The 26,574-nt window shown below is 57.8% G+C and overlaps 1 protein-coding gene across 1 annotated transcript in view; it reads right to left on the bottom strand.

Moving 5' to 3' along the window:
• CROCC (ciliary rootlet coiled-coil, rootletin) overlaps nucleotides 1-26,574 on the bottom strand; it is a 46,913-nt gene that overhangs the window by 16,821 nt on the left and 3,518 nt on the right. Inside the window, exons 2-23 of the mRNA XM_060015211.1 lie at nucleotides 25,491-25,632; nucleotides 24,716-24,870; nucleotides 19,184-19,369; nucleotides 19,001-19,084; nucleotides 18,863-18,924; nucleotides 18,613-18,778; nucleotides 17,970-18,076; nucleotides 14,764-14,988; nucleotides 14,228-14,324; nucleotides 13,484-13,567; nucleotides 12,802-13,035; nucleotides 11,994-12,193; nucleotides 9,883-10,065; nucleotides 8,087-8,231; nucleotides 7,260-7,406; nucleotides 6,639-6,869; nucleotides 5,687-5,880; nucleotides 5,302-5,429; nucleotides 4,064-4,233; nucleotides 2,019-2,198; nucleotides 1,131-1,265; nucleotides 593-736 (exon numbers count right to left, since the gene is read on the bottom strand). Coding sequence (XP_059871194.1) covers nucleotides 593-736; nucleotides 1,131-1,265; nucleotides 2,019-2,198; nucleotides 4,064-4,233; nucleotides 5,302-5,429; nucleotides 5,687-5,880; nucleotides 6,639-6,869; nucleotides 7,260-7,406; nucleotides 8,087-8,231; nucleotides 9,883-10,065; nucleotides 11,994-12,193; nucleotides 12,802-13,035; nucleotides 13,484-13,567; nucleotides 14,228-14,324; nucleotides 14,764-14,988; nucleotides 17,970-18,076; nucleotides 18,613-18,778; nucleotides 18,863-18,924; nucleotides 19,001-19,084; nucleotides 19,184-19,369; nucleotides 24,716-24,850 — 3,237 coding nt within the window. The 5' untranslated portion in view covers nucleotides 24,851-24,870; nucleotides 25,491-25,632. The remainder of the gene's footprint in view (nucleotides 1-592; nucleotides 737-1,130; nucleotides 1,266-2,018; nucleotides 2,199-4,063; nucleotides 4,234-5,301; nucleotides 5,430-5,686; nucleotides 5,881-6,638; nucleotides 6,870-7,259; nucleotides 7,407-8,086; nucleotides 8,232-9,882; nucleotides 10,066-11,993; nucleotides 12,194-12,801; nucleotides 13,036-13,483; nucleotides 13,568-14,227; nucleotides 14,325-14,763; nucleotides 14,989-17,969; nucleotides 18,077-18,612; nucleotides 18,779-18,862; nucleotides 18,925-19,000; nucleotides 19,085-19,183; nucleotides 19,370-24,715; nucleotides 24,871-25,490; nucleotides 25,633-26,574) is intronic.

Genomic DNA, 26,574 nt, shown 5'->3' with positions numbered 1-26,574 from the left:
GTGGGACTTCCCTGGTGGCACAGTGGTTAAGAATCCGCCTGCCAATTCAGGGGACACGGGTTCGAGCCCTGGGCCGGGTAGATCCCACACGCCGCAGAGCAACTGAGCCGGTGCGCCACAACTACTGAGCCTGCGCTCTTAGAGCCCACAAGCCACAACTAATGAGCCTGCATGCCACAACTACTGAAGCCCGCGCGCCTAGAGCCCGTGCTCCGCAACAAGAGAAGCCACTGCAATGAGAAGCCCGCGCACCGCAACAAAGAGCAGCCCCCGCTCACCGCAACTAGAGAAAGCCCGCATGCAGCAACGAAGACCCAACGCAGCCAAAAAACAAATAAATAAAATAAAATAAAATAAATAAAAAGATCATCCTGTGGATCAACCTCAAGAGGGCAGGGACGCCCAGCCCAGCCTCTCCGTGAGAGCCCAAGTCCCTCACGTACCCAGCATGTACTTAATAAACGCCTAACGCCTGCCGCCTGCTTCCTTTCATGCATTCCTTTGTCCTCGAACACACGCTTCTGGGTTCCCAGCGGCGTCTAGGCCGCACTGCCTAGGAGGAAGCGGGTGGGTGGACGGGCAGGCAGCTCACCTCACGCAGGCAGGACTCCCGCTGCCGGCCCAGGTCTCGGGCCTGTTCCTGCAGCCTCTTCACCTCCTGCGCATGGGCCGCGGCAGTCTCCTCAAGCTGGGCCCGCAGGTCCCGCAGCTCGGACGTCAGGGCATTCACGGTGCTCTAGGACACACGGGCTCCTGAGACTTGGCACTGCCGTGTCCTCCTCCCCCGCACTCCCAACCCGCACCGCCACTGATCCCAGCTGCGCCAACTGAACTGTCCATTTGCGGCTCTAGACACGGCCCCTCACGCTGGCCTGCCGGGCCCTCTACTGGTCCCTTGACGCCTGGCAAGTGCTATGCACGTAGCCGGTCTCTCCCTCAGGCTAGGGCATTCACAGGGCAGAGCTGTGCCACCTCCCTCCAGTGGGGACTCCCAAGGAAGGGGGAAGCTCCGCCGACCGCCTGGATGCCGCCCCCAGGGCAGAGCCACGTGTCCCCCTCGGGCAGTGCTGTGCCCCCCCGATCCCCAATCCCGGCTCCGATGGAGGCCCACCCGCCCCCGCCTGGCCTACCCGGTCCTGCTCCTGCCGGCTCTGAGCATCGCGCTTCTGTCGCTCCATCTCCAGGGAGATGGCGGCCAGGCTGTGCTGCGTCCCCATCAACTTCTCCGACAGCGCCGTCTTCTCGGACTCCTTCAGGGACAGGGCCTGGGCAGAGGCAGGGAGCAAAGGGCTCGGGGTGTTGGGTGGTCTTGGGCATGCTTGGGCCTTTCCCCCACGTTGGCCTCGGAAATGTGCCCACTGGGGGCTCGGGGACCTGACTGAGCCACCACAGGTGAAGCCAGGGCAGAGGTGCAGGCTCACCCCCTCGGCAGCCCCAGGAAAGGGTACAACAGCAGTAACAATAACCTGGACACAGATACAACTCGGACATCTCACATCCTGAAGCAGGGCCTTTCATTATTCCCATTTTACAGATGAGGCTACTGAGGCTCAAAGAGGTAAAGTGACTTGCCCAGGGTGATGCAGCAGGTGAGGAGAGGAGATGGACGCAGTCTGCCCTGTCTCCATTACATTATGGGAAAGTCAGGAGTTAGTTCTTTCTGAGGAGGGTCAGCTGCTGCATGTGGGCTTCGCAGGGACTGCTCAGAGGCGGTCATGGGGACGCCATGCCCAGCCTGGGGTGGGAGGAGGGATGGGAGAACGTGGGTCAGCTTTTCTGGAACAATGCTCACGGTGTCATGACTGCTGCTGCCACTCAGTAAGCTCCCACCACGTGCCGGGCCCGCTCGCTGGACAGGGGTCTCAGCGACGCTTCACAAACACCCCTTGAACTCCCCCATCCTGAAGGTGAGGAAACCGAGGCCCAGAAAAGGACTCCTAGCTCCTAGCTGCGGGGTGGCTGAGCGGGGACCAGCCCCAGAACAGGGGCCCCTCAGGCAGCAGAGGCGGCTCACGAACCTGCTGCTTCTCGCTCTCGGCCAGGAGGAGGCCCTCGTCGCGCTCCTGCTGCAGGGCGGCGATCTCCTCACTCAGCTCTTCCTTCTCGGCCTCCAGCCGGGCCAGCAGTTCCTCCCGTTCCCGCTGCAGCTGACTCTGCAGCTGGGCCCGCTCTGCCTCCAGCTCCCGCCATGCCGCCTCCTGGGGGCCAGGCCCACGTGCGTGTGACCCATGAGGCTGGGCCCAGACAGCCCCTCGCCAACCTCGGGGCAGCAAGGGCCGTGGGGCAGGTAATCAGGGAACTACAAGGTGGGGTGGGTGATAATGAGGGCCGTGATGGGGACATGCCAGGAGCAACAGCCTGGCCTTTGGGTGGGCGGGGGGAGGAGGGTGAGGGGTCAGAGAATGTTTCCTGGAGGAAACAAGCAGCCGTCAGTCAGGTAGAGAGAAAAGGAAAAGAACCCCAGGCCAGAGTACAGCCCCGGAGACGACTCGGAGGAAAGAGGAAACATGACGAACAGGGAAACTGTGATATTTAAGGTCACTGGAGCTTGGACTACGAGGAGGACATGGTGAAGGACGAGGCCAGAGCCACAGGCAGCAGCCAGGCCAGACCAGACCAGTGGGCTTTAGGGAGGGGTGACCTGATTTTCAGGACAGTTGAGACGGCAGAGCCTCAAGACACAGTGACAAGGAGCAATCTGAATTTTAGAATAGCGGGTTGCTCAGAGCTTGTGAAAGAGGGACCAGGATTGGGGGTTGGGGTAGAGGGGAGTTGGGTCAGCTGTGAGCAATAAGAGGGCATGGGTCTGGGGGTGGCAGAATAGCTGCAGAGAAGAGTACAGGCATGGTGACATTAAGAGGCTGAGTCTGCTGGTGCAGGGAGAATGAGGGAAGGCACAGGAGAGTTTGGCTCCCTGGGGACTGGGGGGGTACAACCCATAGGCAGAGCCCACTTGGGGTCTGAGGGAGGTGCCTGGCCCCAGCACTAGTCCCTAACAGCTGTGTGAAAATAGTCTCTGCTTCAAATGCTCTGTCGCCACCTGCTGGAGAAGTGATTCTATCCACAAATCCAAAAAGATTACGTACAAGGTGAATGGCGCCCCCTGGTGTCGGGAGCCACAGCCTGAACCTCTGTCAGTAGCAGCCCAGTCCAAGATGAGGGACTCAGGTCCCCTGTCCAGAGGCCCACTCTGGAGAGTATCTCAGTACGATAGTAATAATGACAACCAGCAATTGTGGAGCATTTACAAAGCGCCAGTCTCTGTGTTAAGCTCTTTGTAAGGATCATCTCACCTCATTCTCATAAATTATACTATCATTATCCCCATTGTCAAGATGGGGAAATGGGGGACTTCCCTGGTGGTCCAGTGGCTAAGACTCCGCGCTCCCAGTACAGGGGGCCCAGGTTCGATCCCTGGTCAGGGAACTAGATCCCACATGCCGCAACTAAAGATTCCACATGCTGCAACTAAAAAAAAAAAAAAGATCCCGCATGCGGCAACGAAGATCCCACATGCCGCAGCTAAAACCTGGTGCAGCCAAATAAATAAATAAATAAATTTTTTTTTTTTTAAATGGGGAAATGAAGGCACAGAGACCTTAGGTAACATAACCAGCATTTGACCAAGATCAGGTTGAAACCCAGGCAATGTAACTCCAGAGCCAGTGTTCTTAGGTACTTCTGTCTTTTGGTGACCTGGCCCCTCGCCTTCTATGTGCTCTGGTCCCCCAAGTGATCTTTCATATGCAAACTGCACTTCTTAGCAAATTAAAGTGCTTTCTGACTCTACATGAGATCAGCATTTTCCAAATATGGTCGTGGACCCCCTGCATCAGGATCACCAGGGCTGGACCAGATTGGGGCCCGGGAATCTGCATGTTTGATAAGGAGTGGTCCCCGATGGATCCTCCCAGCTGCCCCCAGAGCCCCTGAAACAGAGATGAAGTTCCATTTCACGGATGCAGAGTGAGAAGGATACTCGCCTGAGGTCACAGAGGAGACAGAGACAGTGGTTCAGAGCCCTCCCCCACCCCACCGCCTGCCCCAACCCAGCTGCCTGAACCTTCTCTCGCTGGAGTCGCTGTAAGTCCTCCTTGTGGACTGCCCGCTGCTCCCGCAGAGAGGCCTGGGCCTCCCGCTCAGCCTGCACCAACTTCTGGGCCATCAGTTCCTTGTCCAGAGCGACCTTCTCCTCTGTAGTTGTTATCTGCTGCCGCAAGCCCGCCAACTCCCCTGCACAGAAGGGACGGAAAGGAGAAACAAGCTCCCCTCCCAGTGGGCCAACAGACTCAGGCCAGGTGAGCTATGTGGGCAAAATCCCAGAGGGGAGAGGGCCCACCGGTATCTAGCTGAGTTCCCTTGAAGAACATTCTTGCCCTCTCTGGGCCTCTGTTTCCCCATCAACTGCATGGGCCCAGTGGCCCTGTCCCCCTCCCTACCTACCTGGAGTGGCATCTAAAGGATGAAGTGACTGATGAGGAGGGCCCCCCACATGGAGAGGACAGCAAAAACATGAGAACCCCCATCACTGACTGAGTGCTTATCACGGGCAGGCACCTGGCTGAGCACAACACAGCTTCACATCACACCCACGTGGATTATCCCCAATTTACAGATGAAGAAACAGAGGCTCAGAGGACACAGGTAACCTCCCAAGGCTGCACAGCTTTCCATGAGGCATCACCTTTGCTGACTGACTGCCATAAGCATACTTGCTGGACTCTCAGCACTAGAAAGTGACCAGGGGAGGGTGCACCCCACAGGGGACAATCTAAAAACTATCCTCGGGGTGGGAAGTCCACCAGAGACTGTCAGCATTTCCCTTCCCGGTTCTGTCTGGCTCACGTGGACGTGGACGGAAAACTTAATTTTCGCGGCCCAAGCAGGTGCTTAGTAAATGTTTGTTGAGCAAGAAAAACCTGTGAGTTCAGAGACTGGGCGGGAATGAGAGTCGTCAGAAAAGCAGCTGATGATGGCTCCGCGGAGACGCAGAACTCTCTAAGCGCCCTGATGATGACAGACAGCAGCCAGCGCTGGCTGCAGAGCCAGGCACTGTGCCAAGGCCATGCTTTTCTCACCGCATCCTGGCAAAGCCTCATCACCTCTAACTGTCAGATGAGGAACCCGTGGCCCAGAGAGGGAAGCGGCTGGCCTGGGACAGTGGCTGGATTGGAAGCCAGGTCAGCCACAGCCCAAAGCCAGTGATCCCAGTTTCGGTGAGACCCCAGAACTCGACAGGTTACAGCTCCAGCTCCGGGCTGGAGCCCGGGGTTCCCCACCCCTCACCCCTGGCCTCCCTACCGGTCAGGGTCTCCTTGGCCAGCAGTAGGGCCTGCCCATCTGCTTCCAGCTGCTCCCGCCGGGCCTCGAGCTGCGCCAGCTGCCGCTGCACCTCAAACAGGCTGCTCTCCAGGGCTTCCTTCTCCAAGCTGCAGCACGTACGATCCCTGAGGCCCCGGGACCCAGCCTCCCGGGCCCCAGGACACTGTGAATCCCAGGGCGTGGCCAGCCATGGGCCAGGCGCCAGCCCACCTGCCCAGCCGTACCCACGCTCCCCGGGGAAGCCTGAGCCCAGGCTGAGATGAGCTGGTGACCTGGCCCCTGAGGGCCCGTGCTGGACGTGGCTGGCCACGGGGTGGCTCCGTCAGACCCCCCAGGGCGGGCTGGGCAGAGCTCAAGGCCTCACCGCAGGCGTGTGGCCTCCTCCGACAGGGTCCGGCCCTCACGCTCGGCTGCTGCCAGCTGCACCGCCAGGCCAGCCCGCTCCTTGGCCAGCGCCTCCTTCTCCCGGGCCGCCCGCTCCGACGCCTCCGTCTGCCGCTGCGTCTCCCGCCGAGCCTGCTCCAGCTCATGCTCCCGCCCGCTCAGCTGCCGGGAGAGCTGGCCCCACCCCGGTGCTGTGAGCACCAGCCCTGGAATCCCCCAGCCTGCTTATCGGGCATCACCCCGACCCTGGGCCCGACCCGGCCCTGGCAGGCAGGAGACCAGGTTCAAGCCCCGGTTGTACCCTGATGTGCTGTGTGAACCTGGACAAACCACAGCCTTCTCTGGACCTGCAGTGCACGCACATGCAAACATAAGGGTCATCACTTAGTTTGGGTGGCAACCAAACACTTCCTGCACCCCAAAATGTCCAGAAAAGCTGAATGTATAAGAGAAAGCAAAGGAGAGCTGTGCTGCAGGCCTCAGAAAGGGAACCTAGAGCCTGGCTCCCTGCACCGTGTCGTCTGTTCCCTAGAGGCCCCTCCCAGGAAGCCAGGCCCTCCAGGACAGACACCCTAAGATCCCTTCCAGCTATGATTTCCCAACAAGTCTAAGATTCCAATTCTAAAATTCTCTACCAATTATCATATCATTAATCTTTACTGAGTGGTGATTCATTTCTCTAAGTGCTTACACCGTATACTCTTCAGAACAACGCTTTGTGGTAAGAACTATTAGCCCCATGTTACAAGTGGGGCCACTGAGGCATGGGGAGGTCGGGTAACTTGCTCAAGGCCCCCAGCTGGCAGAGGTGGGGCTGGATTTCAGCCGGGAAGCAGGCTCCTGAGCCTGTGACGTCCCCCAGGACAGAATGCAAAAGGCCGGGAGCCTAGAACCCCTTCCCCACCTGCTCCCCAGACCCCACGTACACCCACCTGGGCCAGCTGCTCCTGCAGCCGGCAGCGCTCCTGGTGCAACTCCGGGAGCTGGCGCTCCAGGGCCCCCCGGGCCTGCTCTGCCGCCCGCAGGGAGCCCTGCAGGCCCTGCCGCTCCACCTCGTGCTCCAGCCGCAGCTGCTCCAGCAGCACCTGCCCCTCCTGCGCGGAGGCGGCCTCGCGCTCCGCCTGCCGCTGCCGGCCCAGCAGGGCTGCCTTTTCCTCTTCGAGCTGTGGGGGCCAGGCGGAGGCGAGTGACCAGATCAGCCCAGGCCCTCATGGTCCGAAGAGGTCCCACCCGGGACCAAGGATACCTTCTCCACCCACCTATTACAGCCAGCACGTGGGAGGCTCCCGGGGGTAAGGGGCGGTGCCCTAGGGTGTGTGGACACTGGGGAGGAGCAGAAGGAAGGGCCCATGGAGCTTCTTTCCTCTCAGACCATGAGAGAGAAGACAGACAGACAGAAGGAGTCAGAGACAGAACAACAAGACAGAGGGACAGAGGTGTACAGGGAGATGTCGGGGTGTGGGCCTAGGCTGGGCCTGGGGATGCCTCAGCGGGGTTTCTGAGCGGGGAGGACAGGTGGGCGAGGCAGGAAGGCCTGCTGGCACACAACATACCTGGGCGACAAGGCGGTTCAGACCCAGCTTGTCCTGGGCAAGACTCTCGTTCAGGGCGCTCAGCTTGGATAAGGAGTCCCGCAGAGAGGCCTCCTCGGCCCTCAGCTTGGTCATGGAGAGCTCAAGCTCCACGCGGCCAGCCTCAGCCTGCAGGGTCGGGACCAGGGCGGCCAGAGACGGTCAGGCGGGGAGAGATGGAGAGAGATGGGAAAAGACGTGCAGAGACATGGAAAGATAAGGAGAGATGCGGAGAAAGGCAGAGAGATGGGAGAGGCAGGAGGTAGGGAGGTGACGAGAAGAGGCACGGAGAGACAGGGCCCCCAGAGACAGGGCAGGGGACACGAGGAGGGAGATAGAACATGAGAACACGAGACAGAAACAAAATCCCTGCAGACGCCCTGCTGCCCACGCTGCTGCGCACCCAGAGCCGTGCAAGGACCAATGAAGCTGCTCCCACTGTGGGGCGCGGCCAGAGGTCAGAGGGCACCCCAGAGTGGGGTCTAGGGTGGCCTTGCTCAGGGCCCAGACCACAGACAGCAGGGCAGGCACCGACCAAGATCTGTGCCCCCAACCCTCACAGACCCCAGGACCTGTGTCCACAGATGGGACTGGATGACCTGAGCTGCAGGCCCTGCCCCAGAAGCATCTGGAAAAGCAGGGATATGACCAGTCCTAAAGGTCAGTTCACTTATGGCTGGGATCAGAGATCAGTGTGTGGCCAGGGTCAGAGGTGAGCCTGAAATAGGGGTCAGTCTGCGCCCAGAGTGAGAAGGCCTGGGGCCTAGGGTAGAGGTGGGTTTGTGGCGGTGTGGCAAACGGGGACCCACCTTGGTCAGCGCCTCGGCCACCTCGGCCTTCTCAGCCTGCAGCATGTCCCGCTGAAGCGTGGTACAGCTCAGTGCCTCCCTCACCTCCACCAGCTCCTTCGCCAGCCCTGAGCGCTTCACTTCCAGCTGCTCTAGTTGTCTATGGCTGTGGGACAGAGGGTGGGGGGGTGCCCCACGTCACTCCCCTACCCTGAGTCTCCCATGGCCAGACATGCTGGAGCAGCCAGGGGCCAGGCCCAAGGCAGGAGCCTCATCCACAAGGACAGCCAAGCCCACTGTTGGGCCTCAGTTTTCACATCTGCAAAATGGGGTAACGCTCGCCTCATAACGTTGTGAAAAGGATATGTGTCCTGGGACTTCCCTGGTGGCACAGTGGTTAAGAATCTGCCTGCCAATGCAGGGGACACGAGTTCGACCCCTGGTCCGGGAAGATCCCTCATGTCACAGAGCAACTAAGCCCGCGAGCCACAACTACTGAGCCCATGCATCGCAACTACTGAAGCCCGCGTGCTCTAGGGCCCGCGTGCCGCAACTACTGAGCCCGTGTGCTGCAACTACTGAAGCCCACGCACCTAGAGCCCGTGCTCTGTAACAAGAGAAGCCACCACAATGAGAAGCCCACGCACCGCAACGAAGAGTAGCCCCCGCTCGCCGCAACTAGAGAAAGCCCGCCCACAGCAACGAAAACCCAATGCAGCCAAAAATAAATAAAATTAAAAAAAAAAAAAAAAAAAGGATACGTGTCCTTATTGTAGCTGACATATCTCTCCAAGGGCCTTCGGAAACAAGGATAATATCCACCGCCACAATGTACTAAACATCACTGTTACTAATCCTCACAGAAGTAAATAGTGAAGTGGTTAAGAGATTAACTCTGAAGCCCCAATGACTGAGTTCAAATCCTGGCTCTTCCACTAACTAGCTGTGTGACCTTGGGCAAGTTACATAACCTCTCTGTGCCTCAGTTTCGCCATCCATCTCATCCAAATGGAGATAATAATAGCTCCTACATCACAGAGTTATCATGAAGGTTAAATAAGAGAATCTAAATGCTTAAAATGGTGCCTGGGGCTTCCCTGGTGGCACAGTGGTTGAGAGTCCACCTGCCAATGCAGGGGACACAGGTTCATGTCCCGGTCCGGGAAGATCCCATATGCCGCGGGGCGGCTGGGCCCGTGAGCCATGGCCGCTGAGCCTGTGCGTCCGGAGCCTGTGCTCCGCGACGGGAGAGGCCACAACAGTGAGAGGCCCGCGTACCGCAAAAAAAAAAAAAAAAAAAAGGTGCCTGGTACTTAGTAACATAAGTACTGATGTTATTATTATAACTTTAAATTTAAAAATTATTAATGTTATATTAATATTATTGTTAATTAACTTAATTAATAATACTAATGCTATATAGTTAATATAACTACTGTTATATTCGTTTTTTTTGTTTTTTGGCTGTGCTGCAAGGCACGTGAGATCTTAGCTCCCCAACCAGGGATTGAACCCACGCCGCCTGCAGTAGAAGCGCGAAGCCTTAACCACTGGACCGCCAGGGAAGTCCAGTTGTTATCATCATCCACACTCTACCTCCTACCAGTTCTCTGATCTCAGGTAAATGACTAAACCTCCCTGAATCTCAGTTTCCTGAAATGGGTCTGGTGAGAAGACCCTATAGCAGAGGGGTGCCATGAGGCTCCTCGAGACGGTAGAAGGCCCAAGACACAGTCAGTACTCCCTAGCCCCCAGGGACAGTCGGGAGCCCCATGGCCCATCCAAGCGGCCCTGGCAGGGAGCCAGAAGCCACTCACCTGCGCTCGAGCTCCCTGCGTGTCCGTGCGCTGTCCTGTGCTGCGTCCTCCCGCTCTTCCTCCAGCTGCTCCCGCTGGCGCCGCAGCTCCTCCTGGGCTGCATGCAGCTTCTCCCGCTCCTGCGGTAGCTCCTCAGCCTGCTGCTGGGCCACCTGCAGGCTGTGGGCTAGGCTGTCCTTCTCCCTGCAGGACAAGGGGAGGGGGAGCTGAAGGGGATGCAGAGGCCACTCCCACCGGGGAAGACTAGCCAGGAGCCACATCCTCCCATCCTCCGAGGCCCCGGCCTCTAGAAAGCCTTCCTGCCCCTAAGCATGGCCCACTCATTTCATCCACGTCTCCCTGGAGCTGACTCTTCCCGGCATAGGGCACTCAGCTTTCCTTCTACCCCAACCAGCCCACTTGGAGGCCCAGTGGAATGGATGGAGGCACTGGCGTTATCTCCAACTACCCCACCAGGTGAAGATGCCAGGCTAGGTTCCTGAGACATGTGGGCAATTTTGCTGCCAGCTCTGCTAGTCCACGTGACCAGGAAATGCCCCCTACAGCACCCTATGCCCCTCAATTCTGGGAGGCTCAATAGAGCTGGGTCTGTCCAGATCCCACAACTGCCTGCTGCCCAGGCCAGCAACACATGGTAGCCAGGGCAGGGGAGGGAGGAGGCTCCTTCCAAGGCAGGGGTTTCTAGCTCAGGCTTAGGGCTGATCGCTATCATATCCTCCACTGCCGCCCCCCTGCGCTCAAAGTGGCAACCTGTAAATACTGGTATATTAGATACGAAGGCTGGCAGTAAGTGGGAAAAAATATTCGACATGGGCTTCCCTGGTGGTGCAGTGGTTAAGAATCCACCTGCCAATGCAGGGGACACGGGTTCGAGCCCTGGTCCAGGAAGATCCCACGTGCCTCGGAGCAACTAAGCCCGTGTGCCACAACTACTGAAGCCTGTGCACCTAGAGCCCATGCTCCGCAACAAGCTACCGCAATGAGAAGCCCACGTACCACAACGAAGACCCAATGCAGCCAAAAATAAATAAATGAGTAAATAAAATTATCAAAAAAAAAGGGTGGGGGTCAAACTCTGTCCAAGTTTAAAAAAAAAAAAACATTTGACATGAAATTAAGAAAAATAGTAGAAGGCAAAATGAGGTGTTCAGGCTTCCCTGGTGGCACAGTGGCTGAGAGTCCGCCTGCTGATGCAGGGGACATGGGTTCGTCCCCAGTCCTGGAAGATCCCACATGCCGCGGAGCAGCTGGGCCCGTGAGCCATGGCCGCTGAGCCTGCGCGTCCAGAGCCTGTGCTCCGCAACGGGAGAGGCCACAACAGTGAGAGGCCCACATACCACAAAAAAAAAAAAAAATGAGGTGTTCGCTGCGAATCCAACTACATAAAAAGCCCCTTTCCTTCCAAGGCATGGGAAGCACTGGTTTTGCTGTCAGATGGACCTGAATCCTAATTCCTACCCCAGCCACGTCGCTGTGTGACCTTGGACAAGTCTCTCAACCTCAGGACGGTAACAGTTGTGAACTGCATGAGTTTGATGGGAAGACTAACTGAGATAATACACAGGAAGCACTTGGCAATAAGCCTAGCACATAGTAGGTATACTGGAAAGGTTTGCAAACTGACTGCCAGGAAACACAACCGGAAGCAAAGCCAGTGCATTAACAGGGGTTAGGATGAGCAGGGGAAGCTGTGAGGAGGTCCCATCTTTTTATTTCCCCTCAATTTTTCAAACTTTTTATTACGTGGTTACATTTACAAAGAGAAAAACCAAAAAACAAGCACCCAAATAATCAAAACAACCAGGCAGCTAAGAGTGGATAATTTCTTGTCTCCAAAATCTCTGAGAGACAGAGTCGAGAATAACAGTGTCAATATGGCTCTTGGAGATGATGGAAATGTTTTACATTCAAATGTCCTACTTGTTAGCACTTGAAATGTGGCTAATGCAAACATTTACATTTGTAAATGTTTACTTAATTTACATTTGAACAGACACATGCGGCTAGTTATGACCATATTAGTGCAAATCCGCATGTTCACAGGCTCTGGCTCGTGTTAGGCCCAGACGCTGACTTATTCTCTGGGCTCCCCGCCTCTGACCTCCCCGCACCTGTTCAGGAGGTCGACGGCACTGCGCAGGCGCTGGGCCTCGCGCTGTGCATCCTCCTGGGCCTGGGTGGCCCCGTCGGTCTTATCCCGAAGACGCTGCAGCTGTTCCTCAAGGGCACGGCGCTCCAACTCGCTGTCACTAAGCTGCTTCCGCAGGGTGCCCAGGAGGTCCTGGCTGGCCTCATAGCGCCCCCGCATGTCCTGTGGCATATGGGAACCACTGAGTGTAGGGGAGCCCTGTGAAGCACCCTCCCCGCTCTCCGCACGATGCACACCAGCCTACGCTGCGGCCTAGGCCTGGGTCCAGGCCTGGGGCAGGAGAGTGGAGCTACGCCCCCAGACTCAGTTTCCACTCCCCTGCATCGTGCCCTCACCAGCCTTCTGAGACCTCTGCAAGGCCTCTGAGCCTCCATCTCCCTGGGGTCCCAGGCAACCTAAGTCCCCAGGACACCAGACAAACCGCCAAGCACACTCCTTCCCCTCCCCCACTTCTGACGCCGCCCCCCTCCAAACACACACCAAGGCTCTCTGGCTCTGTGTGGGAACCCCATCTCCCTTCCTATACCAGGCCTCTTACTCCACCCCGGGCTCCGCCCCCAGCTTCTCAAGCCCCTCCCACTCTAGACTCAGATTCCTCCAGTGCTCTCAGCCACCTCCATGGGTCCTGACTCAGTTGCCGTTTCTCAAGGCTCTGACTCTAGCCTGAATGCTCAGGCTCCTCCCCTAAGACCCCGGCTCCGATCAAGGTTGCCCAAGCCCCTCCCTGCTGGACTCGAGCTCCGCCCCAGGACACTCAGGCCCCTTCTCACCTGGACCTGCAGCTGACGCTTGTGCAGAGCGGAGTGAATCAGGGCTAGTGTGGAGGAGTCCGAGCAGGCAGGGGATGGGCCTCGGCGGGGGGAACGGCCACGGCCGGGCGAGGAGCGCCTCGGTGGGGACGGGGTCCGCGCCCCCGAGAGCCCCCGCAGGCTGCCGTCCGATGCGGCCGCTGTACGCTCAGAGCCACTTAACTGGACGCCGCTCTCCATGTCTGACAGGACGGCCTGAGGGTGGGTTAGGGAGGCAGAAGGAGAAGGGGAGCTGCGGGGTTAGTTGGGCAAAGAAGCCTCAGGAGGCAGTGGGGCCACCAGGGTCCTCAGGTCTAGCTTCATCCCTAACCCTGCAGCACTTTCTCACCTCCGCTAGCTCACAGCCCTCAGCCCACCAGGTAAGGCCTCCCATTTACTGGGAAGACATGATTCAGCGTTTCTCACAGATGGGCAGGGAACATGCAGTGCCTCCTCTCCAACGGGGAACTCCCCCAGGGTGGGGGGCAGGGGGTGGCAGATTTTGGGCGGAGCTAGCAGGGGTGTTAAACAGCAGCCTAGGTTTCCAGGGCCCCCAACCACTTGCAGTTCAGCTGAAGGCCACCAGGGGTCGTGGTGGCCCAGGACTACCTGGCCTTGCCCTGCCCAGGGTTCCCACCCCTTCTGGCTTCTCCCGGCTCCGAACCTGTGCCAGGTCCCTCAGGGTCTGCTGCAGCCCCTCTCCATCCTCCGTCTCCAGGGCCGCCTGCTCCTGGAGCCGCAGGGATTCCTAGAGTGGTGTTGGGGAGACAGGCAAAGAGGGGTCAGGGTCTCTGCCCTAGTCAGAAACCCCACCTTCGTCTCCCTCACGGGACTACCACCAATCAGTTGGCCTCGAAGGCCATGCCCAGGGGCCAGCAGCTCGGTAGACCCCACAGCGGCCCCAGTTTCCTCACTGAACAGACCAGGCCCAGAGAGGTGTGGTGTCCTGCCCCAAGTCACACAGCCTATTGGAGGAGAGCTGGACGTAGAACCCAGGCCAGACCCCACACAGAAGGATGACCAACCCAGGCAGTACCCTTGAGAGGGGTCCCTCTGGTGGGGAGGCAGCTGAGTTCCAAAAGAAAGAGCCCTGGGCTAGCAGGGCACAGGCATGAGTTCAAGTCCTGACTCCCCAGCTTAATGGCTCTGAGACTCTGGACAAGTATTTCCCCTTGGGCCTCAGGTTCCTCATCTGTATAATGGGGATCATGCTACAGAACTGCTGACAGGATGAAATGGGATAAAGGAGGTGAATGTGCTTATCACTCAAGCTGGCACATACTAGGTGCTCAATTAATGAGGGGTGAAACTGAGTCTGAGTGGGATGCTTGGGGTTGGCCCAAGCTACCCAGCCCTCAGCCTGTGTCCATGGATCTGGTCGGTCCCCCCGCCCTGCCCTGCACCTCACCAGGGCCTCAAGCTTCTCAGTGAGGGCCTTGTTGAGCCGATCCTTTTCCAGATTCTGGTTCTGAAGGCGCTCGACTGTCAGGGCCAGCTCAGTCACTCTGGAGGTAGGGGAGCAACACAGGTGAATGGGAGACCCACCCAGCTTCTCCTCAAACCCACCAGCTCTGTGTCCGTCATGCTTCCCCAAACCTGAGGCAGGGACCCTAGGATTCGCCTCCCTTGCCGTGTGACCTGAAGTCACTCTCCTTTCTCATCTCTAAATGAGAATGAGGTGGCCACCCACTTTATCTCACGGGAAAACCCCTTGGGACTAGTCTAGGTCTCAGGAGCAGAGGCTGAACCGTTTGTGATGTGCCCTGGGCAAGAGCCCTACGAACCTCCGTCTCCCCCTCTGCCAAACGGGGTGCCTGGGGAGACTGGCTGAACTCACACCGGGGAAGGGCCCATCCCTGTTGAACAGACGCCCCCTCCTCCCTGTATCTCCGGGCGTACACTCTGTGGGGAGGTCTGCCTCGCGTGGTGCCTCTGGGCGCCCACCTGGCACTGAGGTCGGCTTTGTCCAGGTTGCTCTGCACCTGCAGCTGGGCCAGGTCCTTCTCCTGGAGCACCTTGTCCCGCAGCTGCTCCTGCAGCAGGGCCTGCTTCTCCAGGGACGCCTCGGCCCGGCTCTCGGCCAGCTGCAGGCCTGCGCTCAGCCCCAGGCTCGCCTCCTGGATGGCTCGTGAGGTCCGGGCCAGCTCCCCTCCCAGCTGCAGCAGGTCCCTGGTGTAGAGAACACAGGATGGGGATGGGATGCGGGGGAGGGCTCCCAAGTGTAAATTAAAACTACAGTGGGAAAAAAAAAAAAAAAAAAACTACAGTGGGATGCCATTTGTCGCTATCAGACTGGGGACAAAAAGTCACATAATGCAGTGTAGGTGAGGCTGCGGGGAAACAGGCTCTCCCTACACTCCTGGTGGGAGGGTGAGTGTAACCACACAGAGGGCAATTAGAAGAACTCTGAAAATTATAAATGGATAGGTTCTAGGACCCACGGACTCCATCGCTCAGAATTTATCCTACAGATATGCCCCAGAGCAAGGAAAATGACCTGTGTATAAGGGGATCTCCACTGCAGCCTTGCTCATGTAAGAAATACTGGTGGCAACCTAAATATCTATCGAAAGGGAGCTGCTATCGCCTTTTCTTTTTTCTTTTGGCCACCGCGTGGCTTGCAGGATCTCAGTTCCCAGACCAGGAATTGAATGCGGGCCTCGGCAGTGAAAGCCCGGAATCCTAACCACTAGGCCACCAGGTAACTCGGCAGGGAGCTGCTATTAAAAACATACATCCCTTCAATGGAATACTCTGGAGCCAAGAAAAACGAATGGGGAAGCTCTTTAGAGCCTGATGTGGAACCAATTCCCAGCTATAACTATTGGGTGAACAAAGCATCTTCAAGAACTGCAAAAAGGGAACTCCCTGGTGGTTCAGTGGTTAGGACTCTGTGTCTCCAATGCAGGGAGCATGGGTTCAGTCCCTGGTTGGGGAACTCCCACAAGCTGTGCGGTGTGCCCGAAAAAAAAAAGAACTGCAAAGATGAAATTCTCCCGAGTGTATAAAAGAAAAGTGGGGGCTGGGGGGGAAACGTACAATCTGCTGTATTTGCTTGTATCAAATGAGCCTGAGGGCTTCCCTGGTGGCACAGTGGTTGAGAGTCTGCCTGCCGATGCAGGGGACACAGGTTCATGCCCCAGTCCGGGAAGATCCCACATGCCGCGGAGCGGCTGGGCCCGTGAGCCATGGCCGCTGAGCCTGCACGTCCGGAGCCTGTGCTCCGCAACGGGAGAGGCCACAACAGTGAGAGGCCCTCGTACCGCAAAAAAAAAAAAAAAAAAAAAAATGAGCCTGAGTGTCTGGGTCAGAGGCAGCAGGAAGAGTTGAGTTTTCACCATACACCCTTTTGAAATTTGAACCTTGTGCATGTGTGAGTTATTCAAAAGCAAGATGTTAACATTTTAAATGCTAATTAAAAATTAGGTATTTTAAATATATCAAATAGGTTAAATCCTCCCCTTTCCTGAATGAACTGTACCACTGGGTACCTAACGGTAAGAAGAGGAAGTGCCTTATTATAGAAGAATTCCAGTTAATACGTGAAGAAGTGACAGAATGAGACAATCATGATTCTGCAGCCTCTGACGAATGTCTGGACCTTGGCATTGAGCGTCAAGGGCTGCTAACGCACAGACAGAGGCTCCTGATGGCAGAGAGTACACACGGCGCTTATGAAGAAGTCTTGTCAAAACAAAACACAACAACCCGAACCTGAATCTGATCAAGCCTTAAATCCAACATCCAATTTACAGGGCACAACCCTGTTAAAGGTGTTAAAGGACACCACAGAATCCAGACTGTGGGAATCTCTAAGGACGACTGTCCCGGTTTCCTGAACAAATAAAAGAGACTTAGAAGACAAATCAGCCAATCACACTTTGTGAACATCTATGGATCCTGATTCAAACAATTTTAAAGACAAAAAGTGAAGAAACACCATCAGTGACACTGATGAGTCAGCTGGAAATTTGGATACTGAGAGAAGAGTAGATGATCTCAACAAAAGATCATCGCTCAAACAAATGTTTAAGGCACAAAAGGAAACAAACTGCTCGGCCTGCCTCTAGGCTCTCCCCTCTGCAGCCTCACCTGCCCAAAGACCAAGCAGGACCAAGTCCCCTGTGGCAGGAGGCCTTTGAGGCTCTTTTCCAACCTGACCTCCTTTCACTTGCCTTTTGCTTCAACCCCACTGGCTGCCATTTTCTCGCACCTCCAAGCCTTTGCTTCTGCTGCTCTGCCTGGGGCGCCCTCAGCTCTGCCAGTTAAAACCCCGCCCATCCCTTGGGGTCAGAGCAAATTCCACCTCCTCAATGAAGCATTTTTCTGACCTCTCCACCCCTCCCAGTTTTCTGAGCATCCAGGACATCCTTTCTGTTCCACTCTCACGTCTCTAACCACTCACTTCCTCAGTCTAGAGGTTGCAAGTTCCTTTTTTAAAAAATTTAATTTAATTTAATTTAATTTTTGGCCACACCACACGGCTTGTGGGATCTTAGTTCCCCGACCAGGGATTGAACCCCGGCCCTTGGCAGTGAAAGTGTGGAGTCCTAACCACTGGACCGCCAGGGAATTCCCTAGAGGTTGTGAGGTCCTTGTTAGCAGAAGCTGAATATCATAGTAGATTAAAAGCAGGAACTGCAAATCCTGATTCAGCCACTTACTTACTGCTGTGTGACCTTGGGAAGGTCACTCTACCTCTCTGAGCCTCAGTGTCCTCATCTGTAAAATGGGGATCATTCCAGTTCCTACCTCATAGGGACACTGTGGATATGAGATGAAATAAAATGTACAAAGAGCCTAGCTCAGAGCAAACACCTAGTAAACCTTTACTATTTACTGGTAATGACTAGGAAACAGTAAATTTAGTAAATACCAAATAGTATTTAGTATTTAGCCTTAGTCATTTGGTCATAAATAGCCAATTTAGCAAGTACATTAAGTAAATACTAAGTGACCGCCATGATCTTGGTAAGAGTTAATTATTACTAGTTGCCTCTGCATCTCCGTAGGGCCCGGCACACGGTAGGTGTTTTGGGTCGGACCGAAGTTCAACTGAGTTGAGTTGAATTCAGTGTGCAAAGCAGGGTTGTCTCCCAGCTGCTGCAGCGTCTCCCCGAGCCGCCCCTCCGCCGGCCAGGCCTCCTCACCTCTCGGTGGACATCTTCACCTCGCTGAGCAGCCGTCGGGCCCCCACAGCCTGCCTCCACAGGAGAAGCAGGCGGCTGTGCTCCTGGCTGAAGTAGGCGTTGAAAGACTGGAGGGCAGAGGGGCTGAGTGAGGGGCTGGAGCGGGGGCCGGCCCACTTCCTGCCCCAGCTCTGACCACCCCGGAGGCTCCCAGGGGGCCGGCTCTGGGCCCGCATACAGGGCTGTGCCGGAGCTGTATGGTCACCAGCTCAAGCCTCCCGCTGGCTCGGGGAGCTGGATTTCAAAGCCTCCACGGACTGCAAGCAGCAGTGAGGGAGGGCAGAAAGCGCTGGGGACCGAGGTTTGCATCCCAGCTGCCAGCCAGCTGCATGACTGGGCAGCTATCCAACCTCTCTTTAGAAGGAGGATGATGACACTTTCCACATATGGTTACCATGAGGAACAGAGGAGAAATCGCCTGCCTGGCACTGGCACGTGGTATGTGCTAATCAAGGCTATTATTATGACAACCATTTACCTCTACTAAAGGGCTCACCTGACCAGCAGGGCCCTCCCTCCCCCTCCCCCTCCCCCTCCCCCCCTCCCCCGCCCCCGCCCCCGCCCCCATAGGCTGTTCCCCTCGGGTCAGCTCCCCGGTGCCCACCTCTCCCTCGCGCCTCCACGCTGCCTCCCGCTGCTCCAGCTCCTGGCGGCTGCGTGTCCAGTCACTGGTCACCTTGCGTATGTCCTCACTCAGAGCCTGGTTGGCCGAGTTCGCCTGGTCCAGCTGCTCTCGGAGCATAGAGTTCACCTGGGCCAGGCTGGCGCTTCTGGGTGGGGGAAAAGGGACCAGTGGGTGCATGGCCAGAGAGGACAGCCCTGCCAGCCACATGCTATCCCCCGCTGTGTCCCACCTCTGCTGTTCCTCCTCCAGGCGGATGAGGGCGCTCTCTAGGTCATGGCTGTGCTCTGTGGCCTAGGTGGGAGAAGCGGGGGCATTAGGCTGGGCAACATGGAGGGAAGCGTCTGCCCTGCCACAGCCCGGCACCCACCCTCAGCCGCTGCTGCCCCAGCTCCGCAGCTCTCTCCAGCAGCTGCTGCTCCAGCTCCGAGGTCTTCTTCTTGTACTGGAGGATCTGGGGATGGGTGGAGAGTGGCCGGTCAGCCCCAGGGGGCATGGGGGCCGGGCCAAGTGAGCGCAAGGGTGGGCAGGAGCAGGAGTGGGTGGCCCTGACCTTGGCCTGCAGCCGCTGCACGAGCTGGGCCTGCCGCTGCTGGCCCTCCTGGTAGGCCTGCAGCTTGCGCCGGTAGGAGGCCTGCTCCTCCTGCAGCTGCCTCCGCAGCTCCACGCTCTGCCGTGCCAGCCCCCTGGGCTCCTGTGTTTCCAGCTCCCCAGACTCCAGCCGCACAGCCTGCTCCAGCTGCAGGGAAGGGCCCTGGGTGAGAGTCCTGGGCCCCCCAGGAAGGCAGTCACAGGCCTCTGCAGGGGGCGCCAGGCTGGACCCGGACCCACAATGCCTTGCAGGCACATGTGGGCAATACCATGATGCAATGCACGTGTGCACGGGTGATGCAGCCGTGCATGGACACACAGACTGGGCAAGCGCGGATACACAGACTGGGTGTGCATGGACACATGCAGGTGGGCCCACAAACGTGTGTATGCAAAGCACAAAGATGCACCTGGGATAAACCTTAAAGGCCCTGGGCACACCGCGAGCCTCTCCTCCAAGACGCCCAACCCCCTCTGGTGGATAATGATTGGACTCATGCCCCTGTCTCCCCACCCCCACCCTAAGTGAGCTCAGAAAAGCCTGGATTTTGCTCCGCATTGTATTTTAGAACAGTGGCAGTAGCAATGTTAATGAATTAACAGCATGAGCACACGTGAATACATTCACAGGCATCAATACACGTATGCATATCTGAGCTTAGAGACATGCAAGCACATAACACACAGAGGCCACCTAAAACACCCCGAAGGTGACACAGATGAACTCCTCCCGCCCCCGCTCCCCACACACACAGCACTCAGGTTTGTAAGAGGTGCGCACAGGGGTTCTAATATAAGGTGTGGTTTATTAATGCCCTCTCAGCCCAGCCTAGCCTTGGGCTCCCTCCTCTCCCTGGGCTCATGGGAAGCCTCTGCGGTCGCCGCCCTTCCCTTACCCACAGGCAGCTTGCAGCCCCTTCATCATCAGACCCTGGGGGCAGAGGCGGGATGCCTGCCGGCTCTGACTGCCTCGCTAGCCTGGAACCCCCTAACACCCTTAGGTACCCGCTGGTCCCAGGGGGCCCCTCAGCCTCCTCCAGCTGTTTGGAAGGGAGGAGGGAGGAGGCCGCTGAGGACAAGCAAGAACAACAGAGGAGCAACAGTGCCCAGGGAGAACCAACAGCACGAGAGCCCAGCCCAGTGCCTGGCCTGCAAAAGCCCGGGCAGGGTATTCACACGCCCACCCACACTGGGTCCCAGGGAAGCCAATGGCAAGGGCAGCTACTCTCACCCACGCTAGTAGCGGGGCCAGGCCAGGTCAGCCCTCCAGGCCTGTGTTAAGCGGTATGGCAGGAGAGACCCAGTGAGCCACCAAGCTGAGAGGCATCTCCAGCCCCACCCCTGTTGCAGCAAATATAGAAATGGAGTTTTCCCTCCCCTGAGAACAAGGAGAACAAAGGGAACAGGCTAGAGAAGAAACATAACCTGGCCTGAAAGAGTTAATCACTCCTCGTTTTACTTTAACTGTCACTAATTTGTAGTAACTTTACAAAGCTAACCTCACTCCCTGACACTATGTAATTTACGTTCAGCACCTATCACGCCTAGCTCTTCAAGTTACATCCCCTGCCTCTCAATCCCTAACCTTACTTTGTCCTGGTACTTACATTCGATAACAAATCACCCCCTATAGTTTTTGCATTTCAGAAACAAGGTCGCCGGCTGATAAACCAGAGGCAAACAAACGAGGCAAACGGACACCATTACCAGACCGCCGGACCCCAATTACTGGGCGACCTGACGCCAGCTATGACTGTTTTGAAATAATGCAAAGGAAAGGAAGAATGCAAGACCTTCACTACTCTGATCCTCATCACACACCCCGGACTGCGAGCCCCACATATAAAATCTTCCCTGATTCCCAAGGGTGGGGGCACAGTTCTTGAGGTGCTAGCCTGCTGTGTCTTGCCTTCGGCCTGGCAGAAAAATAAAGCCATCTCTCTCTTCCTCCAAAATCCCTGTCTCCGTATTTCTGTTCCGCCTCGGTGCACAGGGAAGCCGATATTCGGCCAAACCACGCCCACCCCCGGGGACAGCGCTGGGCAGGGTGACTGTGCCCACGGAGGCTGCCTGGGGGCTTCAGCTTATGTGGGTGGGGATCCGGTCTGAGGGTGGAGGAGAAGGCAACGTGCAGGGGGTCTCCACCTGGAGGGTGTGCTGCAGGCCCGTGGCCAGCATCTGCGCGAAGTCCACCTAAGTCAGGTGATGGGCAGAGCATCGCATCTGAGTGTGGTGACGGTGGCACCGAGATGCCGTGAGTGTGTTGTGCATGGATGCGGGCGCTTCCTTGGGGGTGGGGGGGTGCGTCTTGTCGTCTGTCTCCATGTGGGACCCTGTGTGTCTCTGGGTCTGGGCCTTCACAGGGACCGGGTGAGGTGGCGGCTGCAGTCCCAGGTCTACGTTGTGCTGCGGGCGACGGGTCGTCTTCATGTGCACCCGTGTGTCCATGTGTCTGTATGACTGTGTGCACAGTCACAAGTGGGCGGACCTGGGGAGCGAAGCTGGGCTCTGCACGCGTCTGTGCACTTGTGTGTACCTTTGTCTGGCTGTAGGTGTCCAGGAGCTGTGAGACAGTGTTGTGTTGTCTGCGGTGTGGGTATGCCGGATATACCGCGGTGTGTGACTATGCGTGTGGGTGGGACTGTGCGGTGTCTGGGCAGCTTCTGTGAATCTGAGTGTCTCCCCGAGGTGGGTTTGTGTTGGTGTGCGGGGAGGGTCTGACTGTGGCTGTGTTGTGTGCATTTTGCACATCTGTGTGAACCAGCTGCTGTCTGCTTCGTGGCTTTAGAGGGCTTCCTGCAGCCGCCAGGTGCTCCACCGCTTCTCCAGCGCTCACCGCCAGACCCAAGCCACTCCTGGCCACACCCCACCCCTTTCCACAAACTTTGCTGCTCACCAAGCAGCCTTTCAATTTTACTTGTAATTCAAGAGGGAAGGAGGCTGCTACCAAGCCAGGGATGAAAGAAGTTTACTGTCTCCCCTAGCAACCGCTGCCCCAGTCCCCGACATTCCGGTCCAGGTTGCCACGGACACTGGGGGTGGGGGGGCAGGGGGCCTGGCCTGTGGAGCCGACTCCCTCCTTCCCATCCCAGCTGCCTCGCCCAGCACCTGCTCGTCAGGGACAGGAAGAAGCGGGGGTCTCCACTGGGACCCTGAGGTTCTCCCTCTGACCTGGGAGGTAGCCACTAGGAGCCCCTGCCTCAGTTTCCCTACATGTAGTCAATAGGACAGAGACCCTGACCTCACCTCCACTCCCCTTTCCCAGGGATGCTGTGGGGTTTAAGGGGTCGGAACAACCTCACTGACTGGCCCCCTAAGCCAGCGCACGTGCAGCAGTTATAGCCACAAGGGCAGGCCCTGTCACCTGCAGCCCGGGGACAAGTGGGCAGCAGGGAGTGACCGTGCCGCAGGAGCACAGAGTCCCGGACCAGGGGTCTCGGCCCAGCTCCACCACCGACCTTGGGCCTGTCATGTCCCCTCCCTGGGCCTGTTTCCCCATCTCTAATGAGGTGATCTCCAGGCTCTGAGGTTCCCTGTGGACCCACCCCCAGGAAAGGCCTCAAGGTCACTGTCATGCAGCCCCTGCCTCCAGGGGGCCACATCTCAGACAGAGGACAGTCTCCTGCCAGGCTCGCTCTACATGCTATTCAGGGGCCTCTCCAGCCACACAAGGAAACTTTCTAGACCAAAGCAGCTCCCCCAACCGGCCCAGCCCCACAGCTGTGTCCTAGAAGCAAAGGGACCCGCTACCTCCACCTCTTCTTCCCTCCCCCTGCCAGCCTGAGGGGCAGTGCTAGCCTCACTGTCAGTCAGAAGTTGGCATTTAAAAGAGGCAGCCAGGGTTTCACTGGTGGCACAGTGGTTGAGAGGCCGCCTGCCGATGCAGGGGACACGGCTTCGTGCCCCGGTCTGGGAAGATCCCACGTGCTGCGGAGCGGCTGGGCCCGTGAGCCATGGCCGCTGGGCCTGCGCGTCCGGAGCCTGTGCTCCGCAATGGGAGAGGCCACAACAGTGAGAGGCCTGCGTACCGCAAAAAAAATAATAATAATAAAAAATAAAAGAGGCAGCCAAAAATAAATAAATAAAAGTAAAAGAGGCAGCCCCCAGGGGCCTGACACTGTGCCAGGGGCCAAAAGATGACCAGCCTAAACTAGGAGGGGGCTGTCTCAGGGCCCACCACCAACAATACAGACTCCGCCCAGCCCACCTGCCACGCCCCCTGCAAACCTTGGGAAAACTAGCTCTGCACGGTCCCCAGTGCCGGCCACCATCCTGCTCTTCTGCAGGTCCCAACACGTCAGGGGCTTGTCCAGGCAGGCGGATGTCAGGACACAGGCACATCCCACAACGACACAGAGGAACACAGATCCCTCTTCCCATCACGGGTATACAAGCCCCTGTGTGGACAGGCCCGGCTCAGGGGTCTAGCCATCCCTAGCTCTGCTAGTCCCACACAGGGGACCCTGGGCCAGCTTCAATCTTCCGTTTGTAACATCAGGGTCACGTCTGAGGCCCTTCCAGCTTTCCCAGGGCCAGGTGCCCCCTGGAACTCCCAGGCCGGTTGCCTCTTCCCATACCCAGGAAACAAAACTGTAACACAGAGCCCTCAGCTGTGTGACCCTCAAGCAGGGTGCTTTCCCTCTCTGAGCCTTGGTTATCTCCTCTGTTGAATGAGCATCATAATGGTCCCGACCTTGGTGCATTACATGTAAAGCACCCAGCTCATGCTTGGCACAGAGTAGGCACTCAGTAACCAGCAGCTACTATAATGAGTGTTATTACCACCCACACATCTCCCATCCGCACACACACTCCCTCCCTCATGCAACTCTCTCACCAACTTTCAGCCACCATCAACTCCCCAGGGTCACTTCCTACGAGCCTGGAGGCCTAAAGGAGAAAATGCACTAAGAACCACCTGTACTCCACCCACACCGACCTCCTGCCCAGGCCCTGCAGCACAGGTCCGGGGGACGTGAATCCTGCCTGGACTTGCAGGCAGGCCCGGCTTCTCCTTCCTTCCTTCCTTTGCTGGGCCTCACCCCCACGGGGAGCAGGGCAGGTCTGTGGCTACCTGTGCCTACCCCAGCCTGTTGGGTGGACCCCAAGGCCCAGGTAACCAGGGGCACAGGAAGATGCCCAGAGACTCAAGGGGTGGCAGGGGCCTCTAGGGGTCTTGTGCTCCGTGCCCCACCCCCCAAGCAGGCTCGGGACAGCCAGGAATGAAATACCCCAGTTTCCAGGCACTTCATCCCCTCGTCTCATTGATTCCTCACAGCTCCGTGTCACATTACTGTCCCCGCTACGGAAAGCAGGCTCGCAGCGCGGGGTGATTTGCTCAAGGCCGCTCAAGTGGGCAGAGCCACAATCTGAATGGAGGCGGCCTGACTCCAGGGCCCACATTCTGCCCAGGAAGCGGGCCTGCCCTGGCTGTCTCCCCACCCCTGCGGCAGGGGAGCCCCTAGTCCAGCTCTCAGCCCCCCGCAGCACCCACCCTCTCACTGACCGCGTTGTACTTGATGGCCAGCTCATCGCGCTCAGCCCGGCTCTGGGCCAGCAGGTCCTCCACGCGGGACAGCTCCTGCTGCAGAAGCTGGCTCTCCTCCTTCAGTGACAGCATGGATGCCATCTCGGTGGCCGGCAGCAGGGCTGGAGAGGGACAGCGGGCACACAATTAGCTTCCACCTGTATCCTGAGGGACCGCCTCCCCCTACAGGTGCCCTACCCATCCCTGGAGGCAGGAAGATGGACCAGGTCCCCACGAGGAGCTGTAGCTGAGGGGGCCCTTCCCAGACTCTCTCGACCCAAATATGAGGTGTGGGTGCCGCCCTCCAGGGGGAGCAGCGGCCCATCAGCCTTCCTGCCCGGGTGGGGAATGGACACTGCCGCTCCTTATACTTCTACAAAGCCCTGAGCTAAGCTGAGCTGCCCTCCCCCTCTAATCTTGGGTTCATCCAGCTCACACCTTCCCTGGGAGAGAATGTGGTGTTTGGGGTTTAAGTCTTTGCAGCAGGCTGCCTGCAAGCAAGGAGGGGACGCTCAGCCCTGCCTTCCAGCAGCATCACATGGAGAACAAGTCTGGGAAAATTACACCTCTGAGCCTCCATTTCCTCATCTGTAAAATGGGACCCTCCATCACAGGCTTGTGCCTGCCTCACAGTGATTATTCAAGAAATGGAAGCTGCACTCGTTACCGTCATTATGACTGTCGAGGAGGGGGATGTGAGAAGAGGTGAGATGCAAGCAGTGTCTGTGAAGGGGCGCGGTACCTGGGCTCTCAGGCTGGGAGAAGTTGCGGGTGACAATCTCCCTGATGCGGGCAGGCAGGCAGGTGGGCTGGGAATCCTGGGCCGGGTCCTGCACGTTCAGGCCCTTCTCCTGGCCCGACCCCAGGATGCTGCTCTCCAGTGTCTGCAGGGAAAGAAGGAGGGTCTGCGGGGAACCCGGGACCTTGGGCTCCCTGGTGTGGGTGGGCGAGAAACAAAGTCCTGCCGCACCAAACAAAGATGTGGGTGCCCAGGAGACCCTCGGGAAATCCCCAAATGGAAGGAAGCCTGGGAGTTAGAATCGCAAAAAGCCCAATGGGAGGATACTCTGTGTGCCCCCTGCCCCGGGAAGGAGGCCCCCTCGGGGGCCAGAGAAGCAAACCAAAGCCCACGGCCCACTCACAGACCTCCCAGGGCAGCACAGAGCGTTGGGGGCTCCAATCCAGCTCCCGCCCTAGATGGGTGATGACCCCACTGCTCCAGCAGAGGTCACCTCAACCCTAAAATCTGGAAGTAGGGACTTCCCTTCACTCGAGGGGCACTGGATAAGGGAGTCACGGAGTTGAGCCCTGAGCACCCCTCTACCACCAGTCTGGCCGGGAGCTGCAAGCTGGGGTCCCTGCGCACCCCGTCACCACACCTCTCCCACCCCTGGACCCCTAAGATGTGCCCACGCCTCCCACTCCTGCTAGGCCCACACTCCCCTGCCCTGGACAGGGTGGGCACAGCCCCCAGGACCCACCTGGATAACCGCCTCCAGTGCCAGCTGGGCCTCCAACGACCCCTCCAGCCCCAAGTTCATGGGGTGGAGGCCGTGGGCACCCCTCTCCAGGCCCTGCGCCAGGGCCCTGGAGACCAACACAGCCCGCCCACCCTACAGCCAGACTGCTGTGCTGAGCGCTGGGCAGATTAGGCTTAAATCCGGCGGCGCCCCCACGTGATCAGGGAGGTGGGCGGGGCTGAGGGGGGAGGGGAGGGGAAAGGAGAGGGTGGGCGGGAAGCTGGGCAGCGGGGAACAGGAGGAGGAAGGACGAATAGGGGGAGGAGAGGAGAGAGGGGAGGAGGTTGGGGAGAAAGGGAAGGAGTG

The sequence above is a fragment of the Delphinus delphis genome, chromosome 1 (genome assembly GCF_949987515.2).
Source record: "Delphinus delphis chromosome 1, mDelDel1.2, whole genome shotgun sequence".
Taxonomy (NCBI): Eukaryota; Metazoa; Chordata; class Mammalia; order Artiodactyla; family Delphinidae; genus Delphinus; species Delphinus delphis.
This window is presented reverse-complemented; position numbering and strand designations above follow the sequence as displayed.